This window comes from Lolium perenne, chromosome 2 (assembly GCF_019359855.2).
Source record: "Lolium perenne isolate Kyuss_39 chromosome 2, Kyuss_2.0, whole genome shotgun sequence".
NCBI lineage: Eukaryota > Viridiplantae > Streptophyta > Magnoliopsida > Poales > Poaceae > Lolium > Lolium perenne.
In genome coordinates, this window is record NC_067245.2 from 320,406,385 (window position 1) to 320,424,307 (window position 17,923).

Below are 17,923 nucleotides of genomic sequence, written 5' to 3' on the forward strand. Positions count from 1 at the left end.
CCGGCGAATCTTCGAGTTCAACTCCTGCGGCCGGCCACGGCGGATCGATCAGCACCATGCGAGAGACCGGTTCGGCATGGTGCCGAAAAGGAGGGCAATCGGCTATTCCAAGCCGTACCACGACGACTACGAATTGATCCCGCTACCACCTAAATATCGGCTCCCTGATTTCTCCAAATTCAGTGGATCGGATGGTTCCAGCTCCATCGAGCATGTGGGCCGATATTTGGCACAGCTAGGAACGGCCTCAGTATCGGATTCTCTACGCGTGAGGTTCTTCTCATAGTCCCTCACGGGATCGGCTTTCGGGTGGTACACCTCGTTGCCACCAGACTCGATCCGGACTTGGAAGCGATTGGAAGAACAGTTCCATATGCGGTACCACTCGGAAGGCTTCCGAGTCTGGCCTTGCCGATCTAGCACAAATACGTCGAAGCGCTGAGAAAGCGTGATGAATACATCCAGCGCTTCAGGAATCTTAGGAACCGATGTTATTCGGTTCGTGTGGTGAAAAGGAAGCGATCGAGTTGGCGTAGCGGGCCTTGCAACACCGCTCAAGGACATGGCCTCCCAAGCGGACTACCCTCACTCGGCGCACATGGTTCAGAAGCGTCGGCATATGAACAGCGCCACGGACTGCCGGGACAAATTCAAGCGTGCAGTAGTCCTGGTCGAGGCAGAGGAAGACGAAGTTTCTGCGGGAGATCAAGAGGTAGCAGTGGCTGAATAGACTCGGGGGGGAACCCCCGTGTCCTGCAAATGGGTAAAGCCACCAGGCCCGCCCAGGGGGTTTGATTTTGACGTGAACAAAACTGAGCAAATCTTCGACCTCCTGCTCAAGGAGAAGCAGTTGACGATTCCCGAAGGTCTCAAATTCCCCACGGTGCAAGAGCTGAACGGAAAGCCATACTGCAAATGGCATAACTCGCTCTCCCATGCCACCAACGACTGCAGGGTGTGGCGTCAGCACATCCAATCGGCGATAGAAAAAGGACGTCTGATTTTCAACCAGTACGCCATGAAGGTCGACACCCAACCCTTCCCCGCCGTTAACATGGTGGAATGCACTTACCCTGAAGGTTGCCAGCCAGGATCCTCGTTCAGCATCAACATGGTAGGACCTGGGCACCACTCTGGCAAAGATGGAGACGAGGGCAGCTGCTCTCGTAGCAAGGACACAGAGGAGGCCGCTCCACGCGATCGGCTCCGTCATGATGGCAAGCGCTACGTCACAGAGGGAGAAGTGAAGAACATGAGATATCAGCGACCCCTCTCTGATCACCTCCTCAACAAGTATGTGAGTCAGTATGACCAACGCCGACGATCCAGCGATGATGATGAAAGAGATCGTCTGGCTAGAGAAGCCAGAAGACATCGTCGGCACAACCACGATGAGGAGGAGCACGAGCGCCGTGCCAAAGGAGAATCAAGGGAGCAAGACGACAACGACAGGCACTGGGACTGCCCCTTCTTCAGACATTGCTGGGATTCAGGAATGAGCCGATTGCCCACAATCGGCAATTGCCCAGAATGCAACCAGAAGAAGAAGGAGGCAGCCAACGTGTCCGTGTTCAAGCGCTTAGGGCCTCTCCCGCCACAAAGCAAACGTGCTGAGTCCCCTCGATGAGAAGACCTCGAGGATTCAGAAGACGAGGGACAAGAAGAAGAAGACAGGTACCACCGTCCAAGGTGGTGCCCTGATGGACTCAGCCGTTCCCAAAAGCGCAGGGTTCAGCGATTGCGCAGCCTGGAGGAAGCCGAAAGGTTATACTTGCATACGCTAAGGAAGGCACGACCTGATCTGGCTGCGAAAATTCAGCGAACCCTGGACGAAGAGGGTCGTCCACGGAAAATGGAGTGGCGTCCCAAGCAAAGGAAAGCCGATGATGAAACATCGGCTGGCACAAACATGGTGCTCGTCCTTCCGACGGAGCTTAGTGCTCCACGATTACACGATGCACTCAAGGTGGACGACAGCAAGCGCATCAACATGATAAAGTCAGAGGTTGGGCTGGTTTTATCCACCAGCCTGACCGAGTAGCAAGAACAAACCAATGAGCAAACGGGGCGAGGCTGATCCTTGTGATCGGCCCCAAAAATTATGAAGGGGCATTACAGAACCTTCAGCGCTTCAATCGATATGGGGGCCGATTCCAGCAATCGGCCAAAATTATCTTCACCACATGTTCTGCTTGTGTTCAACATCGATCTACTGAGCAACGGTCACGTCGGCGGATGTAAGTCAACCCGAGTCCTCGCGGAGCCGACATGCAAGCACAGTGCCCTGGCTAACTACAAAGCCGATATCTGCAGTCACCTGGCAGATTCGGCTCGGGGGGCATATAGTCAGATGAACATGTGCAGATAAACATGTGTAAACACATGTGCAGTGAAACGTTATGGGCCGATTAGGAAAAATCGGCCAGTAAAAAAAAAATTTCATAACAACATACAGCCGATGCTAGGGCATCGACTTTAGAATTAAGAAGCGAAGCCGATGCGCGATCAATGACCTATGCATCCTCGCCGGTATTCTCGCCTTGATTAAGGCTCGGGGGGTAGCTAACTTGGTAGATGTTCCGTTGCGGGAGCCGATTGGAGTCGCATCGACTGACCCTGCATCGCGATCTTTTCTGAAAGCAGTTCGGGGGTTGCAAAAGAAAACTGCTAAAGCTACGGAGAGGAACCGGAAAAGGAGGTCGTCGGCTTTACAGGTTTTGGACCGTCCTGTTGCTGCAAGAAAAGGAAAGGGACTGGATTCTCAAAATAGCCGATGAGTAGTCATCGGCTGAGGGATTGCGAAAAAAATTATGGTCAGATATCAAATCGCAGCCTGAATTTGAGAAGTGCTTGACTGGCGGTCTAATCGACATTTGAGTCCGGCTTCACGGGCGTCCAAAGGAAAAGGAATCCGATACGTTGCTATCGGTTTTGGTATGACAAGCGGAAGGAGAGAAATTGGATTAATTGAAAGAACAATTTTCATTAATTCAAAGGAGCGGCTTTACAAGAAAGAGCCGATGGCTCTCAAAAGAGGGATCTGGTGCCTAGTGCACTGCTACTACTGGTCCTACTCTACTAGTCGTCGCTGTCCTCATCGTCGCCGTCGTCAATGTCGTCGGCGCTGCTCCCAGGAAGCTCCTCGTCGCTGCTACCCCAGCCCTTGGCCGGAGCTTCGTCTTCCTCGTCATCATCATCATCCTCGCTGTCCGCCCAGGAGCGGAAGCGCTTGGTCGGCGGATACCCGATGGAGGAGGAGGATTCATCCTCCTCCTCTTCCTCCTCGTCATCATCATCGTCTTCGCTGTCCGCCCAAGCGCGGAATCGCTTGGCCGGCAGATGCTTAGCGGGGGAAGAGGGGCCGCCCTCCTCTTTTTCTTCCTCCTCCTCTGCTTCTTTCCCCTTCCCGCCAGGGGAGGTGGGTGTCGCCCAGGGATGGAGGTCGTCTTCACTTTCGCTTATCAGCTCCCCATCGATGAGGAACTTGAGGTCCTCTTCCCCATCGGTCAGAGGCAGGTCGCCCTCTGGCGCGTGATCGGAGTTCCACTCCGGCTCGCTCGAAGAGGAGGATTGGAGGGAGAGGCCGGAGGAGACAGAGGAAGAGGAAGGCATCGCTACAGGGGAAGAGGGTTTTTTGGTGCCGATAGCTGGAGCAGAGGAAGGGGATGAAGTGGGCTAATCGATCGGCACGGTTAAATAATGAGAAGCCTGGTGGAAATTTAATGCCATTGCAATTTCCAAGGAAGTGATGCCAAAGCTATCGAATTTTGTAGAGAAGCTGGAAAGACAGGGCATCATGATGAAGAATACTGCGACAGGTCTGCTCTGCCACGACATGACCCTTCGAAGGAAAAAACAGAGTGGTTTTGAAATTATCATTGCCAAAACCAGGGGGGCATGTGTTATCACCAGATTTTGGCCAAATCAGGAGGTGGGCCGTAAGGGAGATGGGCTTGGAAGATTACACGTGGAAGATCTCTGAAGCGGCCTTACACGAAGAGTTTGGGCTAGATTGCCCGTGTATCTGTATTATAGTAGATCGCATCTTAGAAGTTAGAGTTTGTGTCGTGCACGGTGGGGATTATTCCCACGTTAGAAAGTCCCCTGGACTATAAATATGTATCTAGGGTTTATGGAATAAACAACAACCAACGTTCAACCAACAAATCAATCTCGGCGCATCGCCAACTCCTTCGTCTCGAGGGTTTCTACCGGTAAGCAACATGCTGCCTAGATCGCATCTTGCGATCTAGGCAGCACAAGCTTTATGTTGTTCATGCGTTGCTCGTACTGAAGCCTTTTTGATGGCGAGCAACGTAGTTATCATAGATGTGTTAGGGTTAGCATAGTTCTTCGTATAACATGCTATCGTAGTGCAACCCTTGCATATCTAGCCGCCCTCACACCTATCTTAGGTGTGGGGGCGGCACCCCGCTTGATCATTATTTAGTAGATCCGATCCGTTACGGTTGCTCCTTGTTCATCAAGGATTAGTTTAATATCTGCAATAGTTAGGCCTTACAAAGGGTTGGAGGATCCAGCGGCACGTAGGGTGTCGTTTGCTAGTCCTAGACAGGATGTTCCGGGGATCAACCTCGTGTTGGTTTTTAGACCCTATCTAGGATCGGCTTACGATCACCGTGCGTGGCCGCGAGGCCCAATCGTGAGTAGGATGATCCGATTATGCGGTGAAAACCCTAAATCGTCGTAGATCTCATTAGCTTTATCTTGATCAAGCAGGACCACCATATATTCGTGCACCTCGTACGAATCATGGGTGGATCGGCTCCTTGAGCCGATTCACAGGATAACCTGAGAGCCGATCGAGGCTCGTATTTAATGTTTACGTGTATGCCATGCAGGAAACTAAGCGAGGCATCTCCATCACCTTCCTGACCAGGTATAGATCAGGTGGCACGCCCTTGCATCAGCATCGGACGTGTGTACCAGAGGCTTTACGGGCCGTCGCTCGGAGGGACCTCGGCCAGCCGCAGCCCTAGGTTGTTCCCGGCTCTACGGTGTTGCCCGTCGCTGCCCGCCGGTGGGTTTTGACAGCAACAGGGGTTGGGAACGAGAGCGACATAACAGACCGGTTAGAAAAACATTTTAAAAACTCGAAAAGGTCGCGTATAAAAATTTCGTGCATTCTATATGTACACGTCAAGTTTCATAGTAAACCAATATATTTCGTGTTCTATGTAAAAAAAAATAAAGAAATGCCTCTAGAGTGCATTTTTTAGCACCGAATTTTTTCGACCATCAATGACTTTGCGAGCACATAGTACGTCGGAAATTGTAACATTTAAAAATTCGTTTAAAACTTATTTATAAAATGTGTATACGCTCGTGAGTGGGGAAAAACACCTTGTATGACAGAAACGCTTAACTTTGGGCGATAGGGAAAAAGGTTGTGATATAGGAGAGCATGTTTGGTTCCTACTCATATGTTGCCGTACTGTTCGTTATCCAGGAGTCCAGGACAATCGATCCGACGACCTAGCTGGCCGGACTGGGATGCTCTCCCGTCCGGCGGCCGCTCTATGTGCTGTTGCCAAGTGCCCGCCCGCCGGCCGGCTAGCCGGCAGACAACAGGAACCAAATCTCGCAAACAACAAGGCGGTGGAGTGGAACCCAGTCGTGCAGAAAAACAAGGCAAATGTTCAAAGACCACCGACGGCATGGACTTGATTGGTCCTCCGACTCCCCAGGTCGCAAAACTATAGCGAAAGGTCGCCAATATCCATGGTGCTGGAGATGCTCTAACTTGGTCCTCGTCCTACTACGTGTCAACCACGTTCCTCCATGGTAGGGACAGAGGGCAACGTATGCTATCACTAGCTCGAATTTGGTCGCTAGGAAAACAGATGGTGGGAAATGAGAGCATGTTTGGTTCATACTTGCATTTCACCGATTTTTCATAGTAGACTATCTGACCATGTCAACTCCAAACAATATGGCAGAGAAATTGTTGCAAACAACTGAGCACATAAGTTTTTTTTTTGGTTGCTCGCAAACATATAAGTTGTGGTAATCACACAGACATTAGCCTAATAGGGCCGACGCACCTGTGGTAAAGTTTGAAAAAAATACGACCATGGACCTAACATGCTCCCAGTATGTATCTAAAATCAGGGAGGAAAGTGAAGCTAGCTGGACGAACTAGGATTCTCAGAGCATGTTCCGGCGGCCGCTATATGCTGTCGCCAAATGCCCAAAGCGTCCATCCAGGACGCGCCGGCTGGCTTGTGCTCCAGACAACAAGAACCCGATCATGGAAAGAACAAGGCAGTGCAGCAGCCCAATCGTGCAACGAACAAGGCAGATTCAAAAAAAAAGTAAAAAATCCTGGCAGGCGCACCGACGGCATGGACTTCATTGGTCTTCAGGTCGCAAAACTATAGTGAAAGGTCACCACCATGATGGCTGTGGGCAGAGCACTCCAGCTAAAAGAAAATGGAAAGTTGGCGTAGACAATTGCGCTGAAACTTAACCTTCTTGGATCAGTCCGAGTACATTGTACACAACCCAGATAATAATATACTGACCCGGTGTTTCTTTTCACCCTGCCACTTTGTTACCACCACCCAAGAGAGCGGAGCAGAGCAGATGAATGTCGCTGCCACTCTTAACCAAGTGTTGAAACGAAAGCAGCAGTAACAATAACTAAAAAGTTACTACTAGTACCAAGAGGGTTTTAGGCGATGTGGCTTTGTACCATCGCAGGGGCCAATGCGCTCCACCACGCAAGAGGCCGTTGATAAACCAGCCATGACGGCGATGTTGAGCACTTGATAGGCCAGCCACGAGATAGATTAACTCAAAAGGAGAGAGAGAGAGAGAGAGACGCAAACCGAGCTCTCTTGGTGGGCCGACAAGAAAAAAAATACCAGCAACTATGGGTGCTTGCTTAGACCAATGATCCATCCAGGATTAGGTGACGGGAGCACGGAATCAAGTGGCACGAATCGGACAGGAGATGCTGAGCGGAAAGAATCCGCTGCCGAGTCATTTCGTATTAGTATATGGGCACCCACGGGAAAGTTTTTCTGGGCGGCAGACGCGCCCATCCACTTCCCCAGTGCTGACCCAGCATACTTGACAAACTAATACACCATGGGGTCAGTCACGCTGGTAGGAGACTGCATGAAACTCGTAAGTGTATAGGTCGTTCAGACTTCAGACTTGAGGTCAATAAAACAGCTGGAGAAGCAATACATCAGGTTAGAGAAAAAAAAACTATCTGAAGCAGTTCACAGAAGAAGAAAAATGAACTAGTTAAAAATTAGTAAAATGGATTCAACATGTAACAATCTTAGTTAGGCCAGAAACACACGGTAGCACAGCACATGGGGGCTACAGAAATCAATCCATTTCTCTAAACACACAGTGACGCAAGTGCTCACGAACAAAGCCGCTGATGATTGGTTAGCACTGCTTTATTTTGTTTTTGGCCAGGCATTAGTTAAACTGGAAACCCAACGCTGTACCCTAAACAATGCATGAGACCAACACTACTGTTTTCTTTTAAGGTTTGCACACCAAATCTTGTTTTAATCAATTAATGCAAGGCTGAGATCAACTGGAACAGTTGAGTTTCTAAATGACACTAGCAGAGTGCAGCTATGGTTCAAAGTCAAGCATGACACACACATATATATATACAACTGATAGAACACCGTGAGTGCAGCATGGCAGCGATTTTCAAATGCTATGTGTTCCGTGTTTTTTAGACAGTTCATTAGTGCTTACATAGTCCAGTGCTGATCCGGTCTGAAACATGCTGAGCCAATACTTAATTATCGAAGTACTCAGAGTTGAGAACTTGAGATAGACAGAACATTTCCCTGCTACCCCAACCGCAACCAGTTTGTAAGCAAGCAATTGACCAGCAAGCAAACAGTATACTACTACTAAAACAGGTTTGCAAGTAATTGACTAAGTACGCAAACAACATACTACTACTAAAACAAGTTGCAAGAGAACTTGCCAATCACAACATTAGGTATTTAAATGACTCAGCTAAAATGTAAAACATGTACAGAACGAACATACTGGTGTCCATTCATCTTACACAAACTAAAAGGGCTTCCTCAAATTTAACAAACATCAATCTGTTTTCTAATGAAGTAGGGGCATGCCACTGTTCATCAAAAACTAAATACAAACATTCAGAAACAGAAAATGAGGCACAAACATGCACCTGAATATTGTAAACTGGTTTTAGACTTCCGACCAACTAGCATTAGGTAGAAAGAAATTGCATACCAACCATTAAATCAAACAGTTACGAAAGTTCAATTTGCATACCAACTTTTTGCAGCTAAATAAGGCTAGTATGACTAATGATGAACTGTCTGACATGTGAGAAGAGCAAACACCTAGATATTATTTCAGAATATTTTTATCACTTCACATCCTGCAATACAACGTACATAATGAACCTGGATGAACCAAGATTTGCTAAAGAGCCAAGCTTACAAGAATATCGAGTATGCAACTTCAAATTTCCCTGGCCAAGCATTAGTTAACTGGGAAACAACGGACTGGACGCAACTACAGATTTCTTTTAAGCTTTAGGCACCAAATCCCTTTTTGATCCATTAATGAATGGTTGGGATGAACCAGAAGATTCAGTTTCTAAGTAACATTAGCACACTATAGCTTTGGTTAAAAGTCAAGCATGTCACACACAAAATATATACATATGGCTTGGGCGTCGTTACTAAGATAGCAGCGACTTTGAAAGATTATGTGCTTACATCTGTTCCCATGCTTACATTTTTGTATACGTACAATAGAGTAGCGCTTACATAGCCCACTGTTGATTTGGTCTATACATTACTTAGTTATCAAAATATTAAAATTGACAAGACATTTCCCTGCTACCCGACCAGCAAGCAAACAGCATACTACTCAAACAAGTTTGAATACCCATGCACACAAAAGGAGTGGGCCAAAATTGGAAAAAACGTCAACTATACTGCTCCACCTCTGGACAGCGTGTACTCTTTATGTTCATTTGACCAACAAATAGACAGGTTGCACAAATATATGAATTTCACAAATTATTGTATCGAGAAGACATTAGAAACAATTGACTTGTGCGACGGAAGGGCAAAACATTGTAATGTGCAGTTGACAAACAATTTAGCTTGAAAATGCAACGGCATGCTAACTTGTCATTAAGTATTCAAGTTACTCTACTAAAACGCAACATAGCAAGTGGTACAGATCTACATAATGGGTAGAATGAACATAGTAGCATTCGTATTAGCATCCGTATTAGCACCAAATTTGATATTTCAAATCACCTAGTATTAGGTAGCAAGAAATTGCATAGCAGATGTAGATTAGAAGTAGCACAAGTTTCATTTGCATAGTTTTTTTTTTTTTTTTGCAGTTTCATCAACAAAAAAAATATAACAGGCTTCCATGCATGATGATGAACTACATGATGGTTTCAGAGAGGCATGTACATTCTCAAGGCCTAGCTTTTATTTCAGGAGATTTTATCACTTCACGTCCAGCATGCGACTGTATATAGTTTTTAAAAATGGATGAACCAAGATTCACCAGAAAGACAAACTTACAAGTTACAAGTAAATGGTGGAATGATGGCTCATAAGTACAATCTGACATGAATTTCAGTAGGTACATGTTGTAAATCTTAGAAATATGTATTTCGCAATCGATGCAGTCAATGAGAAGACTTGCGCGCTGCCTAAATTTTCCCGATCATTTGACAAGTTATGTATCAAATTAAAGTCTAACCAAGTTGACAGGATCATGCAACATGGGTAGTGAAATGGGGATCACAGAGCTCCAACGCCTCCAAGTACTACAGCAACAGTAGTAGTTCGCACCATCAAAATTCAGAAATAAGATGGCATCACTAATAAATTCTATAACCCATAACTTCAGGAATGGTGGTGAGTTCTTTTACTTACATCGCAGTTCCAAGCAATCGTTGGATGCACAGAATTAATACATCAGAGTACCACGAAAATATTCCTAACTTAAGTAGAAAACAAGCGGACGAGCAACGAGCCAAACACATTAAATTTTGGTTCCTAGAAACACGACAATTTAACAACTAAACATAGAAAGGGTCTACAGCATTTTAATGTCTCCACGTGTATGTTTATTGTAAACATAGAAAGGGTCTACAAACACGGCAATTTAACAACTAAACATAGAAGGCGTCTACAAACACGACAATTTTTATGTTGAGACATCTAACTCCCAGCTGCTATAACATTAAATTTTGGTTCCTACAAACACGACAATTTAACAACTCAACATAGAAAGGGTCTAGAGCATTTTAATATCTACACATGTATGTTTATTGTAGGCACTTTACAAGTATGTTTTGAATTTATGTTGAGACATCTAACTCCCAGCTGCTATAACTCAAATGCTTACTAGTCCATCAAAGTAGTTTGACCATAGTTACCTACATCCTGTTAGTTTATATGTAGTGGTTCCGCAGTTCATGCGGACGCTAAAGGAGACTAGCTGCCTAAATTTTCCCAATCTTTTGATGAGTCACGTATCGAATGGAAATCTAATCAAATTGACCTAGATTTGACACAGGTAACGGAAAGAAGCTTATCAAGAAAGTTATTACTAGTTACAATTAGTAAAAGAAAGAAACAAAGTTTGTATGCATATGACAGGGTTTAGTATATCAAGAAAGTTATTACTAGTTACAGTTAGTAAAAGAAAGAAACAAAGTTTGTATGCATATGACAGGGTTTAGTATATCGAAATGTGTGTTTCCATACCATAAATGACGCAACCGTGAGCTTAGGATACCTAAACGGTGGCAGTTATATATCCCGAAGGGAAATATGAACGTGCAATAGTTTGCTTAAATTAAACATCCTTGAATTTGAATATACTACATGATAATAGTTCACACAGGGCGCTGCAAGAGGTCAAACACTAATCTGAGGGCAGAACAAATAACAATTACGAGGGCACAACAAACTTGTTTTTCATGTTCAGTTTGGGAAATAAGGCTTTAATAGCAGGAGATACCGACCATGCATTCACTAGTAAATCACAATCCAAACTAGTTATAGAGAAATAATAAACTAAAATCTTGAGACGCATCAACCCAAACTCTGAAACAAGAGCTGGTCGATATCTACAGGTAAGATTTGAACAGGTATGTCCATCGGAGCACTTTACAGGCAAGTTTTAAATTTTTGTTGGGGCATCTACCTCCTGGTTCCTAGAACTCAAATGCGTGACTGCAACAATGGCAAGTCCAAGAAAGTAGTTTGACGACATTTGCGTACATTACTACATTGAGCTATTAGTTTATAGTAGTAGTCCCATAATCCATGCAGACAGCAAGGAGACTAGCTAACTCAACGTTTCTGGCCTTTTGACGAGTCATCTGTCAAATGGAAGTCTATCAAGTTGACCTAGATGCAACACCGGTAACCAAATACGGATCACAGATCACCAAGTAGGCAAAATAAATAGTCATTATGAGCCCATAATGCTGATAATGACAGGAGATACAGACCATGCACTAGTAAATAATGCTGATAATGACAGGAGATACAGACCATGCACTAGTAAATCAAACTCTGAGCTACACATAGAGAAAAGATAATGAAACAGGCATGTCCATTGGAGGACTTCTATATACTAGTTCTTAATTTCTGTTGGGCATCTACCTACTGGTTCTTAACACTCAAATGCATGGCTGCCACTGTTACAACACCATCGAAGTAGTTTGACAGCAGTTACCAACATCCAGTTAGTTCTTAATTTTTGTTGGGCATCTACCTCCTGGCTCCTACAACTCAAATGCATGACTGCCACTGTTACAACACCATCGAAGTAGTTTGACAGCAGCTACCGACGTCTAGTTTAGTTCATATATAGTGATTCCGGCAATCCATGCAAACAGTAAGAAGATAGCTACCTATTTTTTCTCAATCTTTTGATGAGTTGTGTATCAAATGGAAGTCTAATGAAGTTGACCTAGATGTGTGACACAGCTAACGAAAAGCAGGTCACAGAACCGCAAGTAGGCAAGTACTACATCAGCAGCAGTAGTTAATACCATTCTAAATGTGCAAATAAAGACGGCATCACTACTAAGACACAGAAATGGTGGTGAATTCTTTTACTTACAGGTAGCTGGCAACAAATAACATATTGCACGCAATTATCCGATGCACAACAGTCGTACATCAGGGTACCAAGAAAATGTGGCCAAGTCACGTAAAAAATCAGACTAGTAACCACCTAAAAGCACTAACGTTTGGTCACTATAAATGCGATATTTTAACATCTAAACATAGAAAGTTCTACAGCATTTTAATTTATGTAACAAATAACCAACAGGCCATTTCACATTCATAAAGTACAACAACCAGAAGCATTTCATCGGAGCTAGCCATACGTAGCTGACAAACCAAATATCCGGACTAGCATCAACTCAAACTCTCAAAGAAGAGCTGGTACATAGGAAAGTTTAAACAGGTATGCCCATTGTGGGCACTTTACAAGTAATATTTGAATTTAGGGCTGCACTAGTGCGTGACTGCAGTAAACACCTACACGTCAGCAGGATGTCTACGGCCCAGTAGTTAATCTGTTGCATGCGTCATCAGAGGGCGCGCAGTGACATCACACAGTGCGACGTAAACAGGAACTATTGCGCGGGATAATTCTTGTTAAATATATGTTGGGGCATCTCCTAGCTCTCAAAGGGCATGAATGTCACTGTTACGACTCAATAAAAGTAGTTTGACCACAGTTACCCCATGTCCAGATAGTTTATATGTATCCGCAGTCCATGCGGATAGTAAAAAAGACTAGCTACCGACATTTTTCTCAATCTTTTGATGAGTCATGTATCAAATGGAAGTCTAGTCATGTTGACCTAGATGGGACACGGGTAACGAAATGAAGATCACAGAACACTAAGTAGGCAAGAATCACAGCAGAAGTAGTAGTTAATACCATTCTAAATCCACAAATAAAGACTGGATCACTAATACGCAGAAGCACACAACATCAGAAATAGTTGTCAGTTTCTCTACTTACAAGTAGTTGGTAACAACCTAACTACAATTCCAAGAAACCGTCCGATTCACATAACTAATATATCAGGGTACCATGCAAACATGGCGAACTCACGTAAAAGAACAAGCAGGCTTGTAAGCAGGTAAAATCAACAAAAGTTTGGTTCCTACTACAATGTTTTCTCATCTAGACATACAAAGGTCTACAGCATATTAATGCATGAAACGACGAACCAACAGAAATAGAGACGGCGTTGCTAATACACAGAACAGAAACAAACAGCTCCAGCAATAGGTTCGAGTTCATGGTAACAACCTAACTAGAGTTCCAAGAAGGCAACCATCCATCCAATGTGCATAACAAATATAGCAGGGTACCATGCAAACGTGGGCAAATCACGTAAACAAACAAGCAGGCTAATATATAAGCAGGTAAAATCAACAAACGTTAGACTCCTATAAATGCAACATCTAGACATACAAAGGGTCTACAGGATTTTAATGTCTGAAACAAGAAACCGACAGACTGAGTTCATCATATTCATAAAGTACAACAACAACAACAACAACAACAATTGGAAGTATTTCACCAAACTAAGAAGCAGTTTCAATGGAAGTAAAATGTTTGGCGATCCCTCTTGATGCAGCAGGCAGGCAGGCAGGCAGGCAGACGTCGGAGATGAATGAAAAATGATAAGTTTAGCGTAATAACGCACCGGCCGGTGTGTGTGTGGGGGGGGGGGGGGGGATCCGGTGTTTTCAAGGCATGGCTGTGAATCCTCCATCAAAGACAAAGCCGCGGTAGACGCCGTCGCCATATCCAGGAACGCCGTCGACCCAGTCCCACTTGCCGCCGCTGGTCCCTAGGTCGTCCTCCTCCCACATCGCGAGCTTCCCGCGAACACGCTTCCCAGCAAACCATACCTTGCCATCACCGCCAAACACCTTGACCTTGTTGTTGCCGCCGGCAGCGGGTGCGGGCATGGCGCTTCCCTGCGCAGCAGCCTCGCAGAGGCCAGTGAAGCAGCGATACATATTGGGCGGCATTCGGCCCGCCTCGTCCCACTCCATGGTGGCCAGATCTAGGCGGAGGATTAGCACGGTGGAGCAGGGCGCGTCTATGGCGAAGGATGACCTGAGGCCGCCGATCATAAGGACGCGGCGGCCGCCCGCGCCGGCGAGCAGGCGGGGCCGCTTGAGGATCTCGAAGACGTCGCCCCAGGCGGCGCGCTCGACGGGCGCCCAGCCGCCGGTGAGCGCGGCGAGCGGGCAGGAGTAGAGCTTCCACTGGCTGCGCCAGGGCGTGCCGACGTCGCAGAGCGCGAAGACGGCGCGCGCCCCCGCGGCCAGGATGGGGCTCCGCGGCTTGGAGGGCAGCGAGAGCGGGTGCTTCATCCACTTGGCAGATCCCTCGGACGGGGTGTAGGAGAGCGCGGCGAGCTCGGTGAGGACGAGGACTAGGCCGCCTGGGCCGGCGAGGACTGTGCCGTGGCGCGCCCAGGCGGATCCGAGCGTGGGCAGGAGGCGGTAGGTGCCTGCGAAGGGGTTGCAGACGGCGAGCGCCTTGGGCGGGTGGGCGGAGGTGGTGGTGGAGGGGGAAGGGAGAGCGGGGTTGGGGGTGGAGGTGGAGGTGGAGGTGGAGTTGTCGATCCAGAGGTAGAGGAGTGAGCCAGATGAGGCGACGGGGGAGAAGGAGTGGTGGGGGAGGAAGGATGTGAAGGGTAGGCGGAGCCAGCAGCGGCGGTGGGGGTCGAAGGCGTGGAGGCAGCCCCCGCCGTCGGGGCGCGGGTGGCGGAGCAGGAGGAGGCGGAGGGAGGGTAGGAGGGCGAGGAAGGGGTCGGAGAGGGTGTCGCGGAAGAGGCGCGAGACGGGGCGGCAGACGACGGCGTCCCGGAGAGGGAGGCGGAGGAGGACGTTGTTGAGCGCGTCGGGCGGGAGGTGGTGGATGGGCGGCGGCGGGGCCAGGTCGTCGTCGGAGGCGGGCATGGCGAGGGCGAGGGGTTGGGGATGGGGGAGAATCCGAATGGAGAGGAGTGTGGTGGAAATGGAAATGGAAATGGAGGGCGTTGACGTCATTTCAGCCGGCGTGGAATTAATACATTGCGAATACTGTGGGCGGGCGGGCGGGCTCACCTACCGTAGATGAGATCGACCCGCCTCGTGTCTTGTCTCCATGCAAGTGGGACCAAATAGCCCCAGCGTACACTGGCTTCCGTGTCAGTGAGAGCGAACGTCTAGAAGATGTGGTGTGCGCCAAAGGAGCGGCGCCTCCGGCTGTCCTCGCACTGTGGGGTCATCGGTGGGGTAGGTGCGCAGTCGAGTGATTAGCAGGCGGCGGGCAAAGCCACGCGAGAAAAGCCAGCACCTTTGCCTGCTCGGTGGGGCAAGAATAAGGACGGGTGAACCCACCTGTCTGTCTGTCTCTCTGTCGGCGCAGGGTGTCAAATCAAATGGGATGCCGCCTAGAGTGTCAAATGGATGGGGTCTCCTACCTAAATTCCATTTATAGTGCACTAGCACAATGCCCAGCGCGGTGCCGCGAAAAAGAAAATAAAATTACCAACTTAAAAATATAAAATAAAAATTGGACACTAATCGGAGAGTGCTAATTGGAAACCACTAAAACTGCAGAGGCAAGAACTTTGCTTGTACCATGGTCATATGGTAAATTCTGATAAAAATGCTAGATATATCCTAAATAATAGTGTTAATTCATGCGTGCTCAAAGGTGATTCATATGCACATACTAATTAAATTCATGCACATTCGTGCAGATGATAACTGAAAGAACAACTTGTTATCATGTATTGTGGCCATGGATTAAACTTAGAGAAGCAAAACAGAGCAGCACAAATATATATACTCACAACCAACCAGGTCAATCTCTCTCTATGCAATTTGTTAGATGTTCCTACCGCACCATAGATCCAGATATACTACTGATTGACCGTTAACATAGCAGTTACCAGTCAATAAAACAGCAACAAATTGCTCTTGGTGTGTCCATCTGCACTAATTATCTCTCGCATTTGCAGCAGCAAAGCACACGTCTAAGCAAGCAAAACAGCTGCAGAAAAAACTATCACTCTAGTTGCAAAATAGCAACACAAGAAAAGCAGCAGTGAATATGCAATCTCTTCTCGGCGCATCCCCTCCACTCCATCTCTAGGCCCCTACTCCGCCTCCCTGCATGACCGTGTTGTTCCTCCCTATCTCTCTCAAGTCCATCGGTAGCCTTCCCTCCCCATCCTATAATTAGGTATAGATAAACCAAGCAGCCCGATATTGTGATGCCTGATGCTGGTCAAAGTAGCGGCGGCGGCCGACAACAACACCTTATTCTGTTCTAGTTTTCTAGATATGCGCCCCAAGTACATAGATGTTAATTCTGATACATCATTTATGCCATCAGGGTATGATGTTGTTGCAGAGGTTGAGTGTAATTGGTATCTTCGCGATATTAATATATGCTCTTTATCAGAAAAAAATATGCATGGGTAGCATAATTCTAATACATATATACATATATGTATGGATACCTCCACCTGGTTTCCTCAGCATCGTGAACCGAAACAAAGACAATTCTCGATCATGTATTGTGCTCCTGCTAACTGCGCTCATAGCAGCAACTAGATTGTGGCCTGGTTAGCTCTCTCCTAGTCTTGTGCCACGCCCAGCAGGTATATTAGCTTAGATGATACGTGATTAGTTAAAGACTCCATGAGTGCCTCCGTAGGTATCAGTCGCTGCACAATTCCAAATCCTGCCAGCACACCCACCATGTCCCTCTCTTATGGCTTCCTCTGACGCCACTATATATGCCTTTGTCCCCACAGCTTCTTCGGCCACGACTGCTTCTCTGACCGTCAGGACCATGGCAGCGAGCTCTCTCCCTTCCGCCGGCCTCGCCGCCGGTCTTCAACAAGTTCAGCATCACCAATCACGTCTCCACAATGCAGACAAGCACATCAACGATGTATGGACCCGACGGCGGCGATTGGTTTGTCGGCACCGGTGCTCCCACATGACTTCGAACACTGGTGCTCTCTCTTCTATCCATCCCTACACTTCTTCTCGGCATTGGCGCTCATCTTCTGATCACCGCCATCAGTGACGCGTCGATCTCCAACTCGCTCGCAAGCCTTGTGGGCATGATCTGGACACTGTCTGGACAACATTACACGGTGTCGGGCTGATTGCTTTTTCTAGACCTATCTGTTTTCCTCGTAATGGGTCGACGTTTAGGAGCTGCACAACCTAACCCAGGAAGGAAGGAACATGATGCGGACGTCCTCCTCGGTGACGGCCAGCTGGGTTCATGAACGGCCAAGTCGGCTAGTAGGTGCACCTCCCGAAGTTCATCACGATCGGAATATTTTGCTGATCGAGTTCCTGGGTAGGGGCAGTGTATATATGAGCGCTTACGTGATGTACCATACGTGGTAACGTGGACGTCAACCTGGAGACCGGACCTCACGCAGATCGAATGGGTAAACGCATATATACTACCTAATTATTAATCGATCAGGGAGCCGTGCCAAGGTGGGCTAGCTAACCAGTTTTGATTCCAACAAAACTATGTACGTGGGAAAGGTGGACTGCGCCAAAACGGAATCGCCTGCTTTTTATGGTTGATCTAGTGGTGAAATCGGATGGAAATCAGATTCTGGACAAAACAGTATAATTTGGTCCGGACTTTGTTGGTTTGAGCAAATTTCAGCGTGGAAGACGGAGAGAAACGTGCAAAAGCTAGGTATTATTAGGTATAGATTATGTTGGGCCTACAAATAACACGTTTTGGTCCGTTTGTGACACCAGGCGGTCACCTATTCTGATTAATAGTAAAGATAAATAAGCTGCTTAACAAAAATCGG

At 47.0% G+C, this 17,923-nt stretch overlaps 1 protein-coding gene across 1 annotated transcript; it reads right to left on the bottom strand.

Moving 5' to 3' along the window:
• Nucleotides 1-13,487: 13,487 nt before the first annotated feature.
• On the bottom strand, nucleotides 13,488-15,093 carry LOC127336653 (SKP1-interacting partner 15). Its single transcript, XM_051363489.2, has one exon. The coding sequence runs from the start codon at nucleotides 15,033-15,035 to the stop codon at nucleotides 13,809-13,811; it is 1,227 nt and encodes a 408-aa protein (XP_051219449.1). The 5' UTR covers nucleotides 15,036-15,093; the 3' UTR covers nucleotides 13,488-13,808.
• Between the last annotated feature and the right edge of the window lie 2,830 nt (nucleotides 15,094-17,923).

Coding starts and splice junctions, on each gene's coding strand:
- LOC127336653 (XM_051363489.2), bottom strand. CDS start 15,035: ATGCCCGCCTCCGACGACGACCTGGCCCCGCCGCCGCCCATCCACCAC.